This window comes from Mytilus edulis, chromosome 3 (genome assembly GCF_963676685.1).
Source record: "Mytilus edulis chromosome 3, xbMytEdul2.2, whole genome shotgun sequence".
Taxonomy (NCBI): Eukaryota; Metazoa; Mollusca; class Bivalvia; order Mytilida; family Mytilidae; genus Mytilus; species Mytilus edulis.
The window spans coordinates 36,853,547-36,879,352 of NC_092346.1; the positions used below are offsets into that span (position 1 = coordinate 36,853,547).

Genomic DNA, 25,806 nt, shown 5'->3' on the forward strand with positions numbered 1-25,806 from the left:
ATTTCTTAGAAAATTAATATTTCAGAAGGTAGAAGACCTTAATTCTGCATACCTTTAATATAGATGCCTTAAATTACGTTATGAAGTTTCCTTCCGTCATATGTTCAATGTCCTTTACATAATTTTTGTGGTTGAGTGACTTCTTGAAAAAAAAGTTTAGATTTTTATTATTCTTAATTTCTCTCTAATAATGAGTAATCATGGTAAAAGGCAACTATATTTGGTATTTGCATATATGTTGCATGATCCTCATGGCCATCAGGCAGTTTTCATTAAACTTTGATCTCATTTCATGGTTTAGTTAACTAGCTTATTTCATATTTCATATATATTTCAGATAATATAAGCAATAGGTCTATATTTTGTGTGTAAAAATATTTAACGGTGTACATGTCAGTCTGGAATGTTTTATTTTTGGTGTATAGAACGGCTGTAGGGTGTACAGGTCCAGCTGGCAGATATCAACTGACCTTGACCTCATTTTCACGGTTCATTCCTCAATGTTAAGTTTTAGTTTTAACGTCTGTTTTTCCTAATACTAGAAGCAATAGATCAACTGTATTTGGTTTTTTGGTGTTTGGAATGATTGTAGGGTGTATATGCCTGTCTGGCAATTATAATCTAACCATGGCCTCATTTTCATGGTTAATTGGTAAATCTAAAGTTTACCTTAAGTTTGTTTCTTAGAGCAGTGAACATATATATGCTATATACTATATGCTATAGATATATTTAAAGCACGTTATGATTGCAAGGTGTACCTGTCTGTCTGGCAGGGTTCATCTGATCTTGACCTCATTTTCATGGTTCATTGCAATTGATCAATGCTAAGTTTTCCTGGTTAAGTTTCTTGCATGTAGATGTGCAATAGGTCAACTATATTTAAAGTATATTTGGTGTTTGAGATGATTGTAATGTGTACATGTATTTCCAGAATGGTTTATATGACCTTGATCTCACTTTCTTTGACCATTTTAAGTCCACATGAAAGTTAATTGATTGGACTATCAACATACAATCAATTATAAGTACAGAAGGCAAAACATTTCAGAGTGTGCACTAGTAAGTGCTCTTGTCTTTATATTTCTAAGGCAATTTTGTCATTGTTGTATAGATATAGGAAGATGTGGTATGAGAGCCAATGAGACAACTCTCCATTCAAGTAACAATTTATAAAAGTAAACCATTATAGGTCAAGTTATGGCGTTCAACATGGAGCTTTGGCTCACTCTAAATGACAAGCTATTAAGAGCTCCAATTATTGCTAGTGTAAAACCATTCAAACAGAAAAACCATTAAAGAACCTTAGTGAGCACGCTCACATACCCCACGTCCCCACATTGTCATTGGAGAAATTAAATAAGTATAAGAAAAAAAAATTGTATAAGAAAAAATACTGAATAATAATTTCCTGTCAATATACACATCTCCATAGTATGTCCTTATTATCTACAAAATTTCATGAAATTCTGTTGTGTGTTTTCAGAGGAGTTGAGATGACAAACTGTTGCAGAAGTACATTGAAGCAAATAAGTTCAAAGGGGCATAACTCCTAGAAAAAAAATTGAATCGTAATTTCCTGTTGATATGCACATCTAAGTAGTATGTCCTTATTATCTGAAAAGGTTTCGTGAAATTCTGTTGTGTGGTTTGAGAGGAGTTGCGATGACAAACTGTTGCAGTAGTACATAAATAAGTTCAAAGGGGCGTAACTCCTAGAAAAAAAATTGAATCGCAATTTCCCGTCGATATGCACAACAACATAGTATGTCCTTATTATCTGAAAAGGTTTTGTGAAATTCTGTTGTGTGGTTTGAGAGGAGTTGCGATGACAAACTGTTGCAGTATTACATTAAAGTTAATAAGTTCAAAGGGGCGTAACTCCTAGAAAAAAAAAATGAATTGCAATTTCACGTCGATATGCACAACTACATAGTATGTCCTTATTATCTGAAAAGGTTTCATGAAATTCTGTTGTGTGGTTTAAGAGGAGTTGCGATGACAAACTGTTGCAGTAGTACATTAAAGTAAATAAGTTCAAAGGGGCGTAACTCCTAGAAAAAAAATTGAATCGCAATTTCCCGTCGATATGCACAACTACATAGTATGTCCTTATTATCTGAAAAGGTTTCGTGAAATTCTGTTGCGTGGTTTGAGAGGAGTTGCGATGACAAACTGTTGCAGTATTACATTAAAGTTAATAAGTTCAAAGGGGCGTAACTCCTAGAAAAAAAAATGAATTGCAATTTCCCGTCGATATGCACAACTACATAGTATGTCCTTATTATCTGAAAAGGTTTCATGAAATTCTGTTGTGTGGTTTGAGAGGAGTTGCGATGACAAACTGTTGCAGTAGTACATTAAAGTAAATAAGTTCAAAGGGGCGTAACTCCTAGAAAAAAAATTGAATCGCAATTTCCCGTCGATATGCACAACTACATAGTATGTCCTTATTATCTGAAAAGGTTTCGTGAAATTCTGTTGCGTGGTTTGAGAGGAGTTGGGATGACAAACTGTTGCAGTAGTACATTAAAGTAAATAAGTTCAAAGGGGCGTAACTCCTAGAAAAAAAATTGAATCACAATTTCCCGTCGATTTGCACAACTACATAGTATTTCCTTATTATCTGAAAAGGTTTCGTGAAATTCTGTTGTGTGGTTTGAGAGGAGTTGGGATGACAAACTGTTGCAGTAGTACATTAAAGTAAATAAGTTCAAAGGGGCGTAACTCCTAGAAAAAAAATTGAATCGCAATTTCCCGTCGATTTGCACAACTACATAGTATGTCCTTATTATCTGAAAAGGTTTCGTGAAATTCTGTTGTGTGGTTTGAGAGGAGTTGCGATGACAAGAAACAGGACTGACGGACTGACGGACGGGTCAAAAACATTATACCCTCCGCAACTTTGTTGCGTGGGGTATAAATATAAAATCTATATAAAAACAAAAAACAAGCAACACTTATAAACCACATAAACAGACCACATGTCTTTTTTTCCATTTAACTAGCTACCAGTTTTATAAATTTATAGGATTATAAGTCCAGCCTTAAAGCTTTTTTCTTTCTGTATTTACATTTGTAGGCCTTGAATGGGCTTTGCTCATTGTTGAAGGCCGTACAGTGACCTATAGTTGTTAATGTCTGTGTCATTTTGGTCTTTTGTGGATAGTTGTCACAATGGCAATCATACTACATCTTCTTTTTTATACTTGAAGCAAATAAAACAAATACAATTCAAAGTGTTTTATAAACTTTAATATTTACAAAGGTTATAGTCCCTGATGTAATGAATAAATAAAACGACTAGACAATTAACAACAACAGGACAATCAGAGATAACGACAAAAACATAACATAGATGTGCCAAGCACTAAAATGGCACAGTAAAACTTATCATTGATGGCATAAAGTTACTGTTAGTTTATCAGAATACCTTTCTTCAAATGTTCTTAAAAATTAAAAACAAACATTTTTTTTCATTTTTTACATGAAATTGGAAATGTCATGCTATCAGATGTCATGTTTTATTAGCAAATCTTAAAATATATCTTTATGATTTCAAGAAAAATGTCATCATATTAAAAAGTTGGTTAAGGTAAATAAAACATTCTTTTTGCAAATGTGGGACATTTTATTGGCATTTAACAAGTGTTTTCATATAGCATGTTTTCATAAAATACTGAGAAACAAAGAAACTTAAGTATATATCAGGAACATGTTTTAAAGAAATTAATCCTAATTTAAGAAATAATAATTTAATAAGGATAATGACAGAATCCCTACTTAAAGATAAAGAAAATATGCATTGACTGAAAATGGATAGAAATCATACAATTGTCAATTTATGAATATCAAACATTCCTAGGAAGATTGAATACCTTCTCTTTTTCGTGAATTTGGAAACAACTAAAAATCTGAATGAATACAAATGACAAACATGAAAATATCCTGAGAGAAAACATGTGAATTTTTATTTTGGATTGACAAATAGAAACACAAGTAAAAATAGAGGTGAAAAATAATGACAGTTAAATAACTTGTAAGACCTTTACATGTTGTATATCATAGCACAATATACATGTGTGGCTAAAAACAACAACAAAGCCAATAATATGATCTTCAAAGAATCACTGTCAGAATGTCCTTGGAAAATTCTTTTTTTTCTTCATTTTTGGCAAACAAAAGTTCAAATAAATTTTCAGAAATCGCATTCCTTTGCCTAATACATGTAATAGTTTATGCTGCTGTTGTCAATAGTCATTTGTATGTTCTAACAAGTAAGCAGAGCTTTAATAGTGCAATTCTTATCTAAATCTGAAAAGCAACTCATTAAAGAATTATTGGGAGATTTTTGAGTATTTAGAACTTCTCTTCAGTTTCGTGCTACTGTTCAAAAATGGATAGTCTGAGATTGATTTTATACTGGTTTTGTAAATAAATGAAAGTCAGTATAATAATCAAGAATACTTTGGAGCATTAACTATGCGAAAATAGTTGACTTGGTGGATTCTCCACTATACTAAACTCTGCACTATTCTGTAAATAGCATTCTGTGATTCCTTTTAATATATATTTTGAGTTACTTTGTATTTGAAGTTTGAAGCTATTAAAAGTTATACAAAAAAATAATCTGTGCAGCTAAAGTTAAAACTTAAATTTTCCTTTCATGTTGTGTATAAATATTTCTATCAATAGTAAAATAATATACATATCTCTGCTCCATATACATGTATATATAAAGTTAACAAAAACAATATATACTTCTCTTTAAATAACATCTTTTTTGAAGCCACACCAAATAATTAGCTGGTCATATTTTATTTTGCTCAAAATATTAGAAAGCTACATTTGTTTATTTTTTTATGGAGGTTTAAAAAAAAAAAACAGCCCAAAATATGCTTAGGACACAAATTCATCTTTTTTCATTTTTTTTTTTATTTTAGTGAAAGCTAAAGTAGCTTTCTATCTAAAAGTTCCACATCTGATTAAAACAGTGAAATTGGGAAATGGAGAAAAATTTTGTCTAAATTTTAATCAACCTTTTGTAAAAACAAGCACGTCAATGAAACAACTAATAACTTTGGTGTGGCCTCAATTATATATCTATATAGTGATTGCTCTTTTTATCAAATATTAATACTGCTTTATTGAATAATAATTTCCTTATATAGTAAATCTGTCTGGCATGTTAACATTGTTTATAAAAACTTGGATACAAAATTTATTCAAAAATTAAAATCAAAACTAAATCAACAATACCCCTCATCAACTATGACACAAAGTCTGTTCAACTTTGGATGCTTAACTTACAAAACTTATTCAAATATCTGACCTGTCTTCGGACAGATCAGAGCCCTAAATCCTCTTTCTTATCCCACAAAACGGTACCTGTTCATTGTTTATCAGAATCCAACATGTACAAATAATATAGGTATGCTGCATTACTTTTAGATCTGGTTTTTTTTACGGAATAAAGAGTTGATTATAAAATTATAACATTATCTAATATCCAACTATAGCAGCTATTAAATCCACCCTGAATACTGAATATGTTTGCAAGAAAAATTTTGCTGAATTGTTTCAGAAAAAAGTACAAATATAAATCTTAACTGGTATAACCTGAACTTGGGACACTATCATGAACATTAAGCCAAGATGCCTTCTTATATTAAACAATTCATAAAATATACACGGTTTAATGAATGAATCTACTACTAAAAATTGTGATTAAGAATTAATGATAACAATATATGTACATTATGGCAATGGTTTGTAGAAGGCACAAGGTCTTGTAGTATGATATGTGTATCATGGATTTATATCACGTTACTTGAGTATTCTTATCACAACCATGGACAGAAAGAAAAATAAACCTCTAGATAACAATAATTATACCCTGCTAAATCAGAAAAAGCAAAGGTGGTAAATATAAAAATAGCTAACAATCAATGAACCCACCGTAACCTTGTCTAGGATGTAAATAAAAAAGTAAAGATTTTTTTATGATAATTCAATCTAAAATAGATATGTTGGAAGCTTATACCTGTATTACAGATACACCTTGTAAATGACCTGTAAACAAATCTACCATTACAGGTAATTCCCTAATGCTTGTAGAGTAAAATTTTGATTTGCTTACTTGCTTTGTTTGTATAAACTTTTATTCAAGCTTTGATATTAAAATTGACATCTTCAAACAATATATATATATAAGTATATTTAAACCTGTATATATAATATCTAAATTCAATGGACGTTATCCCAATATAATTGTACAATATACAAACAAAGCAAGCAAGTGAACCAAAGTCTTGCTCTACATGCATAATGAATTTAGCTGTAATAAAATCAAAGTTAACATCTTTGGTACAGATATCATTTCAAATATTCTGCATTTACATGTACATGTAGATATATCATAAAAAAATTCTAAATAAAATTGAAAGGCTAAGCAAATTTAAAATATAGTATTCAAACCGACCCATGGCATTCAGTCCGTTTAAAACAAAGTAATCAAACAGACCCATGTTAAAATTGCTTTATACAAAACATGAAATTGTTAATATACAAATGTTACACATCTGAAATTGTTAAATTACAAATATAAAAATAATGATTTGTCTAAAATAGTGAAATGCAATTATCTAATGTTAATGAGTTCAAAGGTTAAAACTACAAACTGTATTTTGATGATAATGATAACTATCTGCATTATTTACAAAGAATGTTGCTGCCTTGTTCCTACCAAAGTATGTGACTTGCTCATACATAAACAGATTTTTACAGATTTTAAATACTGCTCTTACAGATCTTTATTGTTTTTTTGAATCATGGAAGTTGCTATTTTAGTTGGAATTTTTAAATATGTTTATATAATAGATATAGGAAGATGTGGTGTGAGTGCCAATGAGACAACTCTCCATCCAAATAACAATTTATAAAAGTAAACCATTATAGGTATAATGTATGTATTTGGTATGAAGTCAAAGGTACTAAAACGTAATATCTCTGCATGAATAGCTCACATTTTGTGGAGATAACAGGGGAGATAACCATCAATCCAGTACATTTTTTATTTTGAGTTATGTTCCTTGTTCATTATGCAGATGCAATAGATAGATGCTTAGGGCATGAACTATTGATAAAGTTTTTCAAAATCTGAAAAATAATTCTTGTGAAAGAACATATGGTTTAAGGTGTGGATATACATGTATTAAGGAAGACAAGATCACAATATTTCACAGGCACTTTAAAATAATCTTAAACCTTCAAACTAGTTTGAAATTAAAATTCTGTCAAGTTGTATCATTTGACTTCCCTGTGCCCATTATATCAAAAAGTGTGACGTTTGTTTGTTTGTTAACGTCTCCTATAACATAGTTTGGAAAAAAAAAACATGTATTCTCTTTGTCAAAATTTTAAATCATATTAATGAATCAGCTCCATTTTATAAAAAATTTTGATTCCAAAACCATTATAAACCATGAATACAATGTACCACTGAAGAACTGTCATTTGTGAATTTCAGTTTTAATTGTTTGTTTTAAAGTCTTAGTAAGAGAGTTCTTAAGTATGTTGTTTTATACATGGCACATAATATAAATCAATATAAGTTATGCTTTTGTTTAGAAAATAAACTTCATGGATCAAATAATCAATGTTTTAAAAAAATATTGGCTATACTCCCTCAAAATAAACACTAAAACTTCATCAGATCAAAACATGATATGATCTATCTTTCCAACAAAATATCCAGACTGTCTTTTATAACTAACTTCCTATGAATTCAAGTCTCAAATAAACCAGAAGATCTTGACTGATCCCCTGTACCAGGATAATATATCCTCCAAATGACCTTTGATTTCCAGCAGTTTGCCAACACAAACAGAATATTCAAACTGTCCCATTTTAGTGATCAACATCACATGGTTTGGATTTGAGTTATATTCTCCTATATTGGAGGTAATAAAATTGATCATGTTCTGTCAATGGTTTTGAAAAACCATTCTGTAAACTTTCTGAGTTGTGCTGCAGCCTGTTGAGATTCCTCTTGTAACCTGGCATTCTCAGCCCTTAGTTCTTGAACCTCCTCTTCCAAGGTTGCATTTTCCCTCGTCTCCTAAAATAGAAAAGATTCATAGACATTAATTAGGACTTCATTGATGCAATCATAACATTTTAAATATGTTCTTCTACCAAAACATATATACATGTCAATCAAAAGGAAATGAATGTCTAAAGAAATCAGAAGTAAGTTGAACTGTGAGCTATTGCTTAGTAATTATACTCTAGCTAAAGTATTTGATAAACAGAAATTTGATGATTGCTGGATGTAAAAATGCTTCACATAGTAAAGCATGCTTAAATGATTTCAAATTTCAGAAAACCTTGATTTGTAGTTTCTGAGAAAAGTGGGAAGATTATTTCAGGCAATCTCCATTATGTGAAAGAATGCAAGTATTCAGTAAGCAGAAAGTTCAAGAGTGAACTGGAAAATACATAATACAGTTTTATTCAGCTATGTTACATGTTCACCTAATGTTCAGTGGTTGCCTTTTGTTGGTGTGATTCATATGTGTTTCTTGTTTTATTATATAGATTAGACAGTTGGTTTTCTGTTTGAATAATTATACACTATTCATTTTTGGGGTCCTATACAGTTTGGTGTGAGCCAATGCTCTGTGTTGAATGTTCTGCCTTGACCTATAATGGATTACTTTTTACTAATTGTTACTTTGATGGATAGTTATCTCATTGGCACTCATATCAAATCTTCTTATATCTATCATTCTATGATAAGCATAATTTATTGTTCCTGGTTCTAAGCCCCCTTACCTTTGCCAGATCTATTTCCAGCTGGTTGACTTTACCCTCTAACTCTGTGATTCTTTTTTGTGGGTTGGCTACTACAGATCTCCATATAGGTACATTGTCATGTTTGATTGGTTTTGTTTCCATTGGCTTGGATTTACTTGTACTACCTATAAACAGAAAACAGACAATCAACAACATACATTATCATCTAAAATGAGATACTTGTACATTTGAAGTAAAAATTAAACCAGATTTTTCAACCTTTTTTATTGAGTCTACTAAACAAAAACAAAAAAATTACCCAAAGTCCTGATTTGGGTTTTTTCTTACGTATACGTACTAAAAAAAAAGATAACCATTTTATATAAATATGTGTTTTATTTCTGTGAGGAATCTGTTCTATAACTTAATCACTCTAATAACATGGATTACTTTGCTGAATTTCATGATTTTGATAAAAGTTGAAAACGCTCAGCAATAATTGGCATATTTTTGGCATTTTGAGTGTCATAGTATTTTCAGATTGCATTTTTTCAGTGTGCGTAACATTTTTCTTGAATTGCATTAGCTTAGTCAGCATAAAACCTCATCACATTTTAGCCACATTAACTCAAACTGTGCACTCTGAACTTGATATTGATTACCTGTGGATCACTGATTATAAGCATCATATAGCTATTGTGAAAAAAAAAATACAAATTGAATTCTTAAGCTTTATTTCAACAGTTTAACTATTCTAGAAAGAATGGGAATATTATTTTTTTTGGTGCATTATATTAGAAAAGATTTTCCTATTTGAATAATGTGTCTTCATGTACACTACTTTGTCTCAGAGCTGCTAGAACATTACTTTCTCAGATCTAAAAATTTTGTACACTACCACGGTACTTGTATTATAAGTGGGTTTCAAACAAGTAAACTTATTTATAATTCAAATTTTTATGTCTTATTTTTATAAATATCTTAAAACAATTTGGTAGTATTGCATAATACCCGGTATTGCCCAGTATTACCCAGTAAAACCCAGTAAAACCCAAGTTTTCCCAGTATTTCCCACTGAGCTGGGTAATAATCACAAAACCAAGGATTTTGCCAACCCTGTGTGGATGATTTTAAACTGGATTATTAAGTAATCAGAGATATTACTTAAACCTAGATAATCTTTTCATAAGTATCCCCCTGTACTAATGATGCTCTACTAACTTGACTACTGTAGGTATGTATGAATGACTCACCTTCAATGGCTTTTGTAGCCACACTGACTAGACTTGACCACTCCAATCCTGAAGTGGATTCTGGAAGTGGAACACTACTGCTTAATGCTTGATTGTCTTCTGCTGGCACTGCTGGTGACTGCCTTTTACTGTAAAATATATTTTTGTCATTTTAGTTACTCCATACAAAAAATTTCACTAATAATTCTTTTATATTCTTCTTTAGAGAACAATGTTTATTATAACGAATTCACGTTTTTTGTATTCAATGTTGAGTATGCAAATCATTTATATATTTATATCTAACCCTCAAAATATTTTGAATTAATTTGGTTTTGTGATACCATTTAAAATAATTTGATGATATAAATGCATTTAAAATTTGTTTAAAAAAGTTTTAAGACAATAATCTGTAGATGTGACAATTTTGTAGTGGGTGGACTAATTTTATTGGTGTACCGTACTCTTTTTTTAAACAAATTTGAACAAAACAAAGAACTGTACTCCTAGGTTTATACATATTATCTACAGTACAAAAAATCTGATTCATTTAAAAATCACTCTTCCAGGTGTTGAGTAATTCAATGTGAAACAGGGTGATTGCTGGTAACTTAGAACATTTACATTCTTATTTGCAATACATATATAAAGTAAACAAAGAGATAATTACAGGGAATTCACAATCATCAACAGAAATAGGAAAGGAGTAGGTTCAGTAAGACCCCTTTTTGGCCCCAAAATATAGCTGTTTTACAAAATTGTTAAAATGTAAACCTTTAGTTATTTATTGGACAGTAGAATGCTTCTGCTACATAAATATGGGCTGTTTTTGACAATACAATGCACATATATCCGGTACTAGCACCATTAAGTCATGCTAAATTACTGAAATCCTCATAATTCTAGCATTTTAGTTAAATTTTAGACGTTTTTTGTGTAAAACGAAAGTGGCCGCATTCGTGTTCATCCTTAATATTGAAATGTAAGTTGTATTTTATGATAATACATAACATATATAAAGGTTGAGGATGAACAGGGATGCGGCCACTTTCATTTTTACCAAAAACCATCTGAAAAGGGACATTTTTCGGCATATTAGGCAGATTTTTCATATTTGAGCTTCAATCGGATCGTTTTTAATGACTAAATCTGTTAAAATCATTTACATAAACTAATTAATTCAAATAAAATAGACACTAAAGTGTTTAAAAAGTGGTCAAAATCTTTCATCAGATGAACCTGAAATTTGAGGCCAAAATCGGTCCTTACCGGACCTACTCCTTTCACCACTTAGCAAATTTTAACTTAATCAACTTTTTAAAATTTATTAGCAGTGGAAAAATTGTCAAATAATTGTCACAGACCTTTTTGTATCACGACAGTCATTTGTGGTTTAATACAACTGAAATTGTGGCAACACAGGACCAATAAAAAATCCACAAAACTTCTAATTTTCACAGAACAATCCTCCTGAACTTCAAAGTTCATACATTCAACAAAGACAAAATCAACATAAATTAATACCTCAGATCTTTATTTTGTGGTGGAGAAGCTGTTGTAAATATAACATCAGTTAAATGTGTCTCTAGTTTTATTGGCCCAGAGTTGAACTTCTGGTTATGTAAGCTTTCATCAGACATGGTTCTCTTTAATCTAGAGGAATAACGTCCTTCTGATTTCTTACCCTGCAAAATTTGAAATTATTCATGTATTATTAATAGTCAACTCAAAATAGTTATCTAAAAGTAATATTATTCATGTAGTTACCTTACAATACTCATCTAAAATATAAATACTGTGGATTCATTATTTTTCGTTGGATACCAATTTTCGTGGATTTCGTGGGTACAGGAGAACCATGAATTTAAATGATCAAAGAATTACAAATTTTCCATAGACATGCATACAGACTTTGGCAGAACCACGAAATTAAATGTCCACAAAGTTCAACTTTTGTTCAATCCACGAAAATTAGTACCCACGAAAATAAATGAATCCACAGTATGTTAAACATGATGATTAAAGAGATACTATACACAATATTTCATAATTTTTTAAGTTATGTCCACTGATATAAATGATGTATTCCCCAATAAAACATTCTGGAGTCATGTCATGTTTAAGGGTTATGCCAAACCCTGTGTAAGGCCTGCAGTTACGGTCAAGGAAACAATTTCAGACCTTTTAAATTTCCTTTTCACATTAAAATCAATTGGTTTAATCATCACTCAATTATTCAAAGTCTGAGGTGCATCATATTTGCTAACAGAACTGTATATCTTGATGTAAAAGTCTGTCAATTGAAATCAAAATAACTTTAATATAGAATAATAATATCAATGAAAATTCGTTATATGAACTAGATGTGAATAACACAATTTATATTTTTATATATTTTTTTCAGTATTTTATTTGCAGACATCATTTAAAAAATAAAAACGTTTTTTCCCGTATATCTTATTAAATTATGTACCAGATATCCTTTCAGATCTCGATCTGCCAATTCAGGATCAATAAGACGCTGCAACTCAGTCTGAAAGTTATTATCCGACTTTGAGACTTTTGTGGACCCTGTGACACCTGGCCGTAATCTTGTATTGAGAGATTCTTCCGAAGATGTCCCATACAAATTCCTACAAAACAAATTAAATTAAATTTTATGGTTAAGTCTCCTTGTGTAAATTATCAACTATCAAAAGAGTTCATATCAAACTGAATTATAAATTATACTACAAGTAACAATGTAACAATATGAGTTTTACATCAAAACTATAAGTAATAATTCACTTTCATTATTTTGATAACATGTGTACCAATAATTTTTTTCCCAATTTAAAATTGACAAAAAAATACTTACTATTTACTCCTAAACAAATAATACAAACCCATTTATTTTTTTTCAAACTTTTACATATTTTTATCCTTTTTTTTTTTTAGATTAAAGAAATTTTAACAGGATACAAATTTTAATCTTATTAAAGATTAAAAATTTAATAAGTTCATATGTGCCTAGGCTAAATAGTGTTTTAATTTTACAAATATGTGAAATGCATCATCTTACATCTAAATCTTTCATACTACTTTTGGTAAAATTTTGTTATAAATTTTCCTATTAGGCCAGAAAAAAAATATCCTTGTTTTTCATTTGAATTCTCTAATCAACTTTGTTTGTTTCTCATTTTATTTTCATTTTCTATCTTTAGAAAATAAATGAACAATTTCCGAATTTAAAATTAACAGTTATACTAGCATCATATTCAACATTACAAATGCACATCTATGCAATGTTCAAGACATTTTGAACAGCTCTACAGACTTTACTATCTATAACTTCAGGAATACTAAGCATTACCTGTGTGAAGTTTTAGGACTACTGTTAGCACTGCTTATTGGCGATTCTGTTCTATGTACAGCTGTGTTCGTCTTTTGACGAAACCTTGAAACATCTTCTGTAAAAAAAAATGTACATAAACGTAAAATTACTTATAATCAGCAATAGCAATAAACAGTTTTAAATAAATAGGTTATTGCTCACATTATAGTTTGGAACTCAAATAAAATCAGCTTGTTAATCTGAATTGAGCACCTCAACTTCAGCAAACCATAAAGATTCTTTTATCTTTAATTTTTGTATATTCAGAATGATTTTAAGAATAAAGATAATGAGTTATCTACCTTTGCTATACAATAAAACACAGTTATTACTTTACCATCAATGGAGAAGAATATGCCTTTACTTTTTGTATAATTCAGAAGAATTAAAAGAATAAGGATACTGAGTTACCTACCTTTGCTATCTGTATTATTATTTGTATTTTTTGGTCCACCACTAGAACCACTAGAAAATGAGGTATCACTTAAGTTATTGGATTTTGGTTGTTCTGGTCCCCTGTTTAATAAGAATTTTGTGTTTTGTGACTGTTTTAACAATTCTAATGCAATATTTCCATGTTGAACTGCATTGTCTGTAGAAAAGTTTGGTTTCCTATAACCTGTAGCACTATATATAGACGTCATACTGGAGGTGTGATCTGACTGGTCACCAGAACTATTGGCCCAACTGGGTCCCTGTAAAACAAAATAATTGTGAGTATTGCAAAAAATATTACATTATAGTGTTCTTACATTCACCTTTAAGGGCAAAAAAAGCTAGCAGAAATTAATATATTTCTGGTTCATCTTCATCTATGTCCCATACTTTATAAGGTTCCTCTCGTCATCTTTCAAAGTGAAATAAAACATGATACATGTATCAAGAAATTATCATGTGATAAAAATTTGCATGGGAAGAACTGTTTCATCATCCAATTATTTAAGAAATTCATCTAAATCCATAATCAATTTCCCTTAATTAGTTCAAAATCAAGTTAGATTACCTAGCCACTCAGAGTCTTTCATCCCTATCCTTTCCTTTTTAAGTTTTCTAAACATTGAGTTAATACAGAAATAGATTAGCACATTCTGCAATATCAAAGCACAATCTTATTTAAGTACAATCTTCATAAATATACTGAATTATTCTGAATATTTGTTCAGGTTCAGTATGCTATTCGTTAAATTATTGTCATTCAAAACTTTCCATTACTTCAACTTACTTGAAATTTAAACTGGCTCCCTTTAGTTCTGGTCATAGGAGTAGGACCTACAAAGAAATGAAATAATTTACAATGTTAAATTCTCTTTAATATATTGTAAAGCCTACCCTGTTGCATCAAAAAGTTGCGTTCAACAACATTCTAAACAATGGTCACCAACCAATGGTTTACAGTCATTTGTACTTTAATGTATGAGAAACCAAAATATCCACAACCACTAGATGAAGAGTGAAGATAGTATCTTTTCATGGGTACCAATTTTCGTGGATTTATAGAATATTGCATTATCATGGATATTTGATTTCAAAATTTTACGAAAATCTACTGACGACGACGCCGATGGAATGTAGGATCACTTTGTCTCGTTTTTTCGACTAAAGTTGAAGGCTCAACAATAATGAATGGTTTTCATGACATTTAGGTCAAGGTCAAATACACAAAACACTGAGGTTAAAAAAAAACTGGGTCAAGGTCAGAAGTCATCTACACCAATGACATGTACAGATTTAAACTTATCTAAAAACTGGGTTAAGTTCATCTTTAACTTGAATTGGCATATCTATGCCTCACCTGTCTCAATCTGTGATAATAGGGGCGGAAATGACAAAAGGTTCTCTAAACTATTGTTCATACTTTCATTTTGCCTAAAATATTTTCCAGACCTTGGCAATTTATTATATCATACTTTATCCAAAATTCAGGTGTTCTATCTAAATGAGAAAATAGGTAAACCAATCTTTGAAGAATTTTTTCAATATTTGATATTCATAGTCTCTTAAAACAACTACCGTAAGTAGGAAGAGGTTATGAAATTTCCCAATACAAACAGGGGATTTTGAAGTCAATGCTCAAAACATATCTAGTTTATCTTAAGTTTAAAACATATGTACTTCATGTAAACAAATGCAGTATTAAGAATTTAAGATTATAATAAATAACATGTAACTTGTTACCTCAAGGGAAAATTCAATGCATAATGCAACAAACACGAAACTAAGATAATATGAAACCTTTTACCTGATAAAGTGAGTATAATAATTCTTTTATCATACCAATCAGATGAGAAAAGTGTAATAGCTCACATTAATAGTTTCTCCTTGTCTATATTTATGTACTATTACATACAGGTGGTTTATTTAATTAATTGGCCTGGAGCCAACTGGCATGATTAATTATTGCAGATTAAGTAATAATATATCTCTGATATCTAATGTCAGAATTCTATATTATTTATTAGCTAGTGACGAAGTTTATTTCAACGGAATGTTATTTACATTTAACCTGGTTTGACTTCAAATTATTCTTGATGAAAAATGAAATGGCCCATGGATAAAAAGAAGAAAAATCTTCACTTCCCTAGACATAACATCTATTTTTTCTTTCTCTTTAGGCAAAGTTCAACACTTTACTTAATTTCTTCTTTCTTACTAACTAAAGAAATTTGCTTATCTGTCACAAAATTTTTCCCTTTTTGAAGATTATACCCAAAGCTACCATTTAAAACTTTCAATTGACAAGAACATTGAATCAACATGTTAATCCTTTTATTATGATTATAAGCAGTAAGCAATGTACTGTGGTTATAGTCTGTTACAACATTAATAAATCTACTATATTGAATGTTTGTAAGGGATTCTTTATAATACATGTAAATCACCTAAAGAGATGTGCAGACCCAAATATTCCTGGTAGTCTAAAATATATGTACAAGGAGTCCTATCTATTTACACTTCGAACAGACATGTATTATACTTACTTATGAGATAGGCATAGTCTGAGCTATCCCTAGAACTACTACGTTCATGTTTAATATCCTCAGTACTACTGAAGTGGTTCTTGTCAAGGACTGAATCTGTATAGGCATGTTGTAGAGAGGTATTCCGCTGGAGACTTGAGGTCCCTATCCTATTCTGAGAGGTCACAATACTAAATGGTGAATTCTTCATGTCCACTCTGAAATATATATGGCATGGTTATGTGAATTTGGGATCATGGAAAATGATCATATCAATTGATGATTCTATAACTGTGTAATATTACTAAAGCTGGAGAGGATGAGATCTTGTATTATCTGCACTAATGATGATGTAATGTATCAGTTCTTATTTGATGCCTTTGAATTAGTTAAACATAAAAAAGAATAGAAAACAAGTCATTCCTGTATGAAAATGTGATATCAAGAGGTAAATGGGAACACTTTCAAGTTAACTGATACAAACATTAAAATAGTACTAATGAAATACAGAGCTATAGATTTAATGACATGAATTGAGAAAAATGGAAAGCTATGTTCCAAATCCAAATTAAATAGAATAAATAAAAAAAAATTTAATCTGGAAACCGAAAAATCATTCTTATAAGCAATTTGGTGTGTAAATATAAAAAAGAACATTTGGCATGAATGCAAATGAGAAAACTCTTGCCAAGATCACAAATGCCAAAGAAATAAACAACTATAGGTTACTGTATGGCCTTCAACAACAAGCAAAGTCCATACAGCATAGTCGTCAGTTTTAAAAGGCCAGGACATGACAAATGTAAAACAATTCAAACAAGAAAACTAATGACATAATTTATGTACAAAGAAATGAACAAAAAACAAATATGTAACACAGCAACAAAGGACAACCAGTGAATTACAGGCTTCTCACTTGAGACAGGCACATACAGAATGCGGTGGGGATAAACAGGTTAGAAAACGCCCACCCTCCCCTAGCCAGGGACAGTGGAGTAACAGTACATTATAGGGGTACACAAGATGTGGTTCATGAACATGATTATACTGGGCTTGTCTGCTGGCAACCTACCAAATACAAGGTTGTACTTTTTTATGAAACCCTTATGCCAGGAAAAAAGGACATAACAATAATAGTATTCCTTTTGAAGCAGAAAAATAAAAGTTTAAAGTCAATCTATAACTCAAATTTTAACTAGAAATTTACCCGAAAGTATTATTATGGATTTTTCATCAATCAACGAACAACCTTTACCATTCTTTATTTTGTGTATGTCTTGAAAACTATGATTTGGTAACCCAAATGTTACATTCTGTAAGCCTTTCAATTTTTGTGTGTCATCTAAACAATAAATTTCACAATTCCATACAAACAAATGATCTTGCAAAATACCATTTGAGAGGATTTATAGAGAGGTGAATTTGAAGGGTTAACAATAACAATAAATAAATCCTTCTCCTTGCATATAGTCAAGGTGGACACCAAACTATTTGACAAAATTTCTACTTATATTAATGAATCTATTTTTAAATTGCATATCTGCTTGGGGATATACCTGTACAAAATAATGTACTCTTGTTCAAACTTTTTTTGAGATATTTCCAAGATTGCATCATAATGTCTTCCAGCAAAAGTGATAAAACAAACCGTTTGATACAAAGTAGATATTGGATAAATATATAGTAAAAAAAAAACAATTATAAATATTAAGGTAAATGTATACACGAGAAAGGGGTGTTTTTACTATTTCAATACACTTTGGTATAAAAATTAAAGAATATACTTTAAGGTATTACAAAATAAATATTTTACAAGACAGAACTGCAAATGAAAGGTGAAAACAGAAACACATGAGTAATCAAATGACTAAATAATAAAAATAACATAAATTGGAACTTATATTACAAGACTTTGGATGAAAAACACACATCTAACATAATGAAACTATTCCCCGTCAAGACATTTTTTCAGAGTAAATAACAAAAAAAAATGAAAGGAAAGGTTAAGCATGCAGGATAATAAAAAATAAATTCAAGCAGATTGCAAAGACAGAGAAAATATATATGTAAGCACAAAGAATATATATGATACAGATCATGCAAAGGATTATACGTCATGCAGGGAAACAGAAAAGACTGAAACTGGTACCTAGTTGGAGTTAATGGTTTCTTCTGAAGAGGAAGTGTCATCGATCCACGGAAATTATCTCCAGACTCATCAGTCTCTCTGATCTTTGTAGAAAGAGTTATTTCCCTTAAATGATATGACGTTTCACTAGAACTGCTAGAGATTTCTCTTGAATGCGAGAGATCGCCATTTACATCTCTCTGCCATTGTTGAAGGTTTTCTGTCGCCTGTAATGCTGCTTTCAATGTCTTCAATGATGATGAATGACAATTTGTGTGTAGCGTAGCCACACCCCTGTAAAGGTCAAGGTCATGAATAGAGGTCAGACTAAGGTCAAGAGAGATAGGTATTCAGTGTTCTCCCATTAGAACCATGTTCTATTATTTTTAACCATGGAATGATCTAACTTGGTTTTATAACATAAATGTTTAATAAATGTGGTGGTATGTTTTTAGAGTGAGATTATAACTTTAAAGAAACAATGCTACTACAAAATCAAATAGAGCTGTATAAAAATACAAGGGAGAACACTGGGTACAGCTAATGAAAGAGTACTTCCCCTTAGCAGAAAACACATGCTAAAAAAGATTTTGCAATTGTTGATTCATTCTGAATAAAAGATTCTAGTGTTTAGCATGGTGCTGGTAGTGCAATGTGGTGTAAAAGTTTATTTTCTATGATGAAGAGTCATTTGTAATTGCTAGCCCTCCAGACAGGGTCAGTAATAAGGTTGTCCAGCTAGTCATTTTGTTCTAAAAAAAATGGTCTCATAAGACATAAAAAAAGATTTTTTTTTAATTGAATTGACTAATTTAGGAGCATGCAAGTGTAAAAGTATTTTGCTAAAACTAATGCAAAGTATTTTCATTTCTAAATATGACTATTGCTTATAAGTCCATTTTTAACTTTAAAATAACTACACTTCCACAATGTTGATTCAGTTTAGGTATTAAAAGAACGGTCTTAACTAAGATTCCTATGAATGTTAGATATAACAAGAATGTGTCCATAGTACACGGATGCCCCACTCACACTATAATTTTCTATGTTCAGTGGACCGTGAAATTAGGGTCAAAACTTTAATTTGGAAATAAATTAGAAAGATCATATCATAGGGAACATGTGTACTAAGTTCCAAGTTGATGTAACTTTAACTTCATCATAAACTACCTTGACCAAAAACTTTAACCTGAACTTCGCACTATTATTTTCTATGTTCAGTGAACCATGAAATTGGGGTCAAAACTATAATTCGGCATTAAAATTAGAAAGATCATATCATTGGGAACGTGTGTACTAAGTTTCACGTTGATTGGACTTCAACTTCATCAAAAACTTTAACCTGAAGCGAACAGACGCACGGACGGACGAACGGAAGGACGGAGGCACAGACCAGAAAACATAATGCCCCTCTACTATCATAGGTGGGGCATAAAAATATATCTGAATGTTTGCATATTGACATTATATTCCTCAGCTCATTAGATATGGGTTGTGAATTTTGCCAAATAAAGCTAAATTCATCATGTTGCTTCATAATTTATATATGGTTTTTTTTTTAATTTATACTATTCAAATGGACATATCTTATCAAAAACTGCAAGAGATTCAATGAATTCCAAAAAAGAAAGATGGAAATTTCAATGAAATGAATTTATATTTTTTATATTGTTCATCATTTTATTTTGTTTCTCTATTTTTGATGCTCTTATAATGAATCAAAATGTGAATATGATTTATTTTGCCAAAGTCCATACCAAGATAATAAAAAGAGGACATAAATTTATTTATAATTTCCTTTTTATTGTGAATTTTATAAATTTTGAGTTAAAGTGATTGTCAAAATTAGTTGAGGAAATTTGAAATTACTGTTACTGTGCAAAACAAACAAAAATCAGTCATCTTTATTCTTTAAACTTATTATTAAAGGGAAACTTCGCAAAAAAATCAAAAATTGATATTATGTCCATTCTGTATAAAAAGGCTCAAATTTATAGATATTAAAGTTTTATTCCGCTAGATAAGAGATCAACATCGATTTTAAAATTTGAGTATCAATTTTCTACGCTCCGCCATCTTGTCATCTTCTACGATTATAATCACGATATGTCTATAAAACACAAAGGACCAAAACTACAGTAACCGATGTAGTCGTAATTGCGTGTCGATATCTTGTCAATCGTACGATTGTTTTATCTGACTAACTATAAACTTGATACGGAAAATGTTCTTATTTTTTTTTAAATGACCATTATTATATATCTGTTATTTTTAAACTGTTAATATTGGAATTAGTTAAAGAGTCACAGTTCAAATAATAAATAAGTGTTCCGTGAAAATTGTTTTCAAAAATCTAATTCGTTCATAATTCTTTAAAGTAATAAACTTTATTCAAATAAATTCGGATCTTTCCTCATCTGATCACCAGCATGGCTAAAGGTATTACTCCCAAAGGTATTGTGAGGGGTGTGTGGACTCAGGTGACACGTCCGGGTATTCAAGCGATTTCCTGTCGGGCTTGCAAGTTCATGCATCGTTTCACTTCTGTAGGTATTGATCAGTGTACACGGCAGACTTATAACTTTCCATTTTGAACTATCAGGTGTATAATACACATCTCTGTCTTGTGTGTCCGAAAGTGATATGATGTCAATAATTTAACTCGTACGCTTGTTTATAAATAACATTTCTGGTGTAAAGAATATTATTTATGAAAATATAAAAAATACCACAAAAAAAAAAAAGATTTGAAGAAATAAAAATCTATATACATATTTTTTCCGAGGGTTAATTTGGGAAAATGTAATTTGTCAATTATAGTAAAGGACAGACTGGTACATACCAAAAATATTGATTTAAAAAATGTACGCACTTGTCGATGTTGGCTTATACGCCTGGATAGAAAGTTACGGAACTATAGTGCAATTTAAAATATATACATGTATCAGACTATATTGTATACCAAAAGAAGAAGATGAAGAAGAAGAGAACCAGTTTGATTTAAATACAGGTCGATATATATCTTGCTTTGGTTCATCGAAGTTATGAACATAGTAAAATCCCAGTTTTATGTATCAATTAGATTGTTCTCGAATAAAGGAAGAAATTCGTCATCATCACAATTGTTCCGACATTCATGTAAAATATATGCAACTGGACGTACAACGTATTTTCTAGGAAAACTATTGAGTATTAAAGTTTCAAATCAATTTCGGGATTTATTTTCTTTCTTGCCGTGATATGATAGCAATTTAAAGAATAAACTGCTTGTTCGCTTTAGCGGTATCAGAGACATGTATATATGTCTCTGGCGGTATTCTTGCCAGTTGAACAGCCTTATAAGTTACATTCAAAAATAGGGAAAGATGACATAAAATTCGCTGTCTTTTGTTTTTGAACATCGTTGGTCAAATAGATAGAGTATTATACGTTGTGAGACGAGGACTATTTCAACAAATACTATAAATACAAGTGGAAGTTTTCGTTTTTTGCAATTTGAGAGTAAATGATGTATCAAACGTTCAAGAATACGCATGTAAAATGTGTCACTGGATATAAAAAAAAAATCAATCTCAAAACCTACTTCCGTATGGAACTTCCCCTTTCAGTGACCTGCAAATTTAACAGATGATACACTTTATAAGATTTGCATGTCCAACAACGACCCACTACTCTACATGTGTTACTGACAGCCTAAGATAGTAATTCTTCTGTTAGGTCAATTCTCTTTCGAACAATACCAGAAAACATGGAAAATAAGTTCTTTAAATTTTGACTCTGGAATTAACACCATTTTTTCGTGCGACAAACTTTATTTCTGGCGATGAGCAGACATGGACGGAAAACAATAAACAGATAGGTTTAATATTTGTTCATTCATTTAACATGTATAATATGAATACGATTGTACTTAAAAAAAACTTATATAGTTAGTTTCAAGAACAACCGGGTTCAGACAAACTGTTATGAAATCGATGCTGTTACTTATGCATTCACCCAATTCAATATTACGATCAAAGAGAGTAAATTAGTGGCAACATAGACATTCCGTTAATAACGGTATAAGTATGCAGTTAGTACACGAACACCAATCTGTGTTTTAAAAACTAGCGATGGTTGCTAAGGATATCTTGATTTCGGGAACTTTCTGCAGCTTCCATTTTATGGAGCTCTTCTTCGGTATACCCTGGCTCTAGTGCGTACCCAATATGACCATACTCGTCAAAATCTGACTCTTTTGACTGACTGGAACCACTGTTATAGTACTATCATTCTCCGAACAAGATATTTTTATTTATGATTCTATGATAAATTTTTGGACCATATATAAACTGTTCTATAAAAACAAGCACGCAAAAATCATAAGATAGAAATATAAGTAATATGTGAGTAAAGTTAATTGAATCATTTAAGTTAATATCCTTTGGGCTCGAATGTAGTTAACTAATAAATGTGTTTTATAGGATAGCTCAAATCCTCATCCAAATAATATAATCTAGTATATGTAATAAAACCCTTCCTACTACACCGAGTTTTAATGCCAAGCGGTAGACATATTTTAGGTACCAATTAAGTAATTGAATGAGTAATAGATAACAATAATTAATCATGAATGTGCAAAGATTTAAAAACAAAAGTATTTTTCTTTGTTCGTACATATTATACTCCGCTTCGGTAGATTTATCTACTTATCTTCAGATAGTTTCAGATATACATTAATGCATGGCTTTCAAAAGTCTAAATGTAAGTGTTCTCGTACATTTTTTGCCTAATAAAGAAAATCAAAATGCTTTGGTAAAGCTATTTCTAATTCCCCCTTTTTAATGAGACATACATCAAGGACAAGAGGTGTATATCATTTCATTCTGACACATGAATTAAGTTTCCCGTCTTAACCGAAAATTGTTTAAATTTTATTACTTAGTAAATTAATTTATTTGAATTGAAATAAATGATACAGCAAATATAATTAAATAATTCCACGGCGATCTATTTTTATTTGTAACAAACTTGAAACTTGAATAAGTATTATAGATGTGTATATTGAATGCTCCCTTGTTTTATAATCCACTGATCCGAATAGACAGTCACACCTGGCAAGGTGTGCCCTAGAGGCGTGGTTAAATACCGAAGTGCAAATAACAATTTACCTTTCAACAAGCCATCTAAGAGTATTCAATTTGCCACAGAACCGTGAATACACACATCGTATAAATCTAGTCAAAGCAGAGATAGTAAAAGGTCAATAAGAGTACACCAACATATTGTCTTTACAGATTATTGTACTTTAATTTGTTCACCTCATATATCAGTCCGAAAATGCATTAATTAATAAATTTATAACTTTTTTGGTTGTCTACTAAAATAATTCGAATATATACGTTTAACATAGAAAATTTATCTCATGAATGTGTACAATTGCACGTCTGTGCGTCTTATCTTCTTATTATCGGATGTTTATTAGATAAACCATAAGTCATCGGCGCGCTTACGATTACGTTTAAATATCATTAAAAACCAAGACTTTTACTGATTGTATTTTAAATCCCGGCATGCAAAAACCAGGAGAAAACGTCACGACCTACAGGAAGTAGTTAAAAAAATTTCATTAATTGTTGAATTTCTCCTTTATTACTGGACATATAGCGATAAAACTTTGTGAATATATATATTTTGTCATAATGAACATATTTAAACCATAAGTAAAAAATCGCGAATTTTCCCTTTAATTATACCATTCAATTTATAAACGTTGTTATGAAAATAAATATTTAATCTGCTTTAAATGTTACAATTAAGCTCCAGATATAGACCAGTATGTGTGTACATATGTGATACAATCTGTGTACATGTGTTGTTATAGCGTGAGTTGAATATAGCATCCTAAATACTAACCTTGGTGTTCCATCATCAAAAGGAGGTATGACCGTGACCTTGACAGTAACAGAAGTTCTCAGTAACTCTACTAACTCCTCGTGTGTCATGGTGGCAACGGCTATCTTACAGACCTCCACTAGTCGACTACCTTTCCTCAGTCCTGCATCGTAAGCAAACCCTGTGGATTCCACATCAGTTACAATGCCATCATTCTGAACGTGAAATCCAAGCTGCCCCAAACCATTTCTCTTCAAAGTCATATCTTGTGACTGAAATTAAAACATTTTTTGTTATTTTATCTATTTTTTAGTAATAAGGTTTAAATGACACTGACTATACAGTCATTATGAGAATTTTATTTCTTTCATTGTATAGGATCAGGAAACTTAATAACATAATAGTTATCAAAGGTACCAGGATTATAATTTAGTAATGCGCGTTTCGTCTACATAAGACTCATCAGTGACGCTCATATCAAAATATTTATAAAGCCAAACAAGTACAAAGTTGAAGAGCATTGAGGATCCAAAATTCCCAAAAGTTGTGCCAAATACAGCTAAGGTAATCTATGCCTGGGATAAGAAAATCCTTAGTTTTTCAAAAATTTCAAAGTTTAGTAAACAGGAAATTTATAAAAATGACCACATTATTGATATTCATGTCAACACCGAAATGTTGACTACTGGGCTGGTGATAACTTCGGGGACAAAACGTCCACCAGCAGTGGCATCGACCCACTGGTGTAAATAGTTATCAAAGGTACCAGGATTATAATTTAGTAAATGGTACCATTTTTCTGCACCAGATGCACATTTTAACTATAAATACCTCTTGAGTGCTTCTCCAGGCCAAAATATTTGAAAATCCGACGCTTATCATAGCAAAATATTAACATCCAGCTGGTAAATGACCAACTCTATTACAAATCACATTTCAAATCAAGTATCATTAAGATTTGTCAATGCATTCAAAAGTTCATAACATGACACAGCTTGTACCGAAATGACAGAGACATCATTTAATTCATTGATTGATTGAGAGTATAATGACCACAAATTCATTGGAACTGCATAAAAAACAGGAAATATTTACCTCACAACCAGATGTAACACCTGTCAATCTCTCACAGATTTCTTGTGTTTCTTCCATTTCCCCACTGAATGGTTTCACAAATACAGACTCTCCTTGATTAAAGTATATTCTTATACTGAAAATAAAGTAAATGGAATTAGTTGTAAATAGTCATCAATCAGTTAAATAAAAAAATATTTCATTGCAAATCTAGTGATACACTATTATTTTAAAAACACATGTGAAGATTCAGAAGACAGAAATGCCTTTTCTTTACTTTTTTATTTGCTGTATTGTTAATTTATTTTTTTCTCTTACGTTCTTTCTTCATAAAATGTTTTCAAAGACATAACAATGAATTTAGAGACAAGA

At 30.7% G+C, this 25,806-nt stretch overlaps 1 protein-coding gene across 4 annotated transcripts in view; it reads right to left on the reverse strand.

Annotated features, from left to right (window-relative positions):
- Window positions 1-3,233: 3,233 nt before the first annotated feature.
- Window positions 3,234-25,806, reverse strand: part of LOC139516394 (signal-induced proliferation-associated 1-like protein 2) — a 51,428-nt gene continuing 28,855 nt past the window's right edge. For 2 of the 4 annotated variants that reach the window (XM_071306463.1, XM_071306464.1), the window contains 12 exons: window positions 25,456-25,570; window positions 24,382-24,632; window positions 18,508-18,780; window positions 16,380-16,576; window positions 14,624-14,670; window positions 13,817-14,096; window positions 13,381-13,477; window positions 12,502-12,661; window positions 11,553-11,713; window positions 10,050-10,177; window positions 8,836-8,981; window positions 3,234-8,119 (listed from right to left, as the gene is read on the reverse strand). In XM_071306463.1, coding sequence (XP_071162564.1) covers window positions 7,976-8,119; window positions 8,836-8,981; window positions 10,050-10,177; window positions 11,553-11,713; window positions 12,502-12,661; window positions 13,381-13,477; window positions 13,817-14,096; window positions 14,624-14,670; window positions 16,380-16,576; window positions 18,508-18,780; window positions 24,382-24,632; window positions 25,456-25,570 — 1,999 coding nt within the window. In that variant the 3' untranslated portion in view covers window positions 3,234-7,975. The remainder of the gene's footprint in view (window positions 8,120-8,835; window positions 8,982-10,049; window positions 10,178-11,552; window positions 11,714-12,501; window positions 12,662-13,380; window positions 13,478-13,816; window positions 14,097-14,623; window positions 14,671-16,379; window positions 16,577-18,507; window positions 18,781-24,381; window positions 24,633-25,455; window positions 25,571-25,806) is intronic. The other 2 variants (XM_071306467.1, XM_071306465.1) reach the window with 1 other exon arrangement.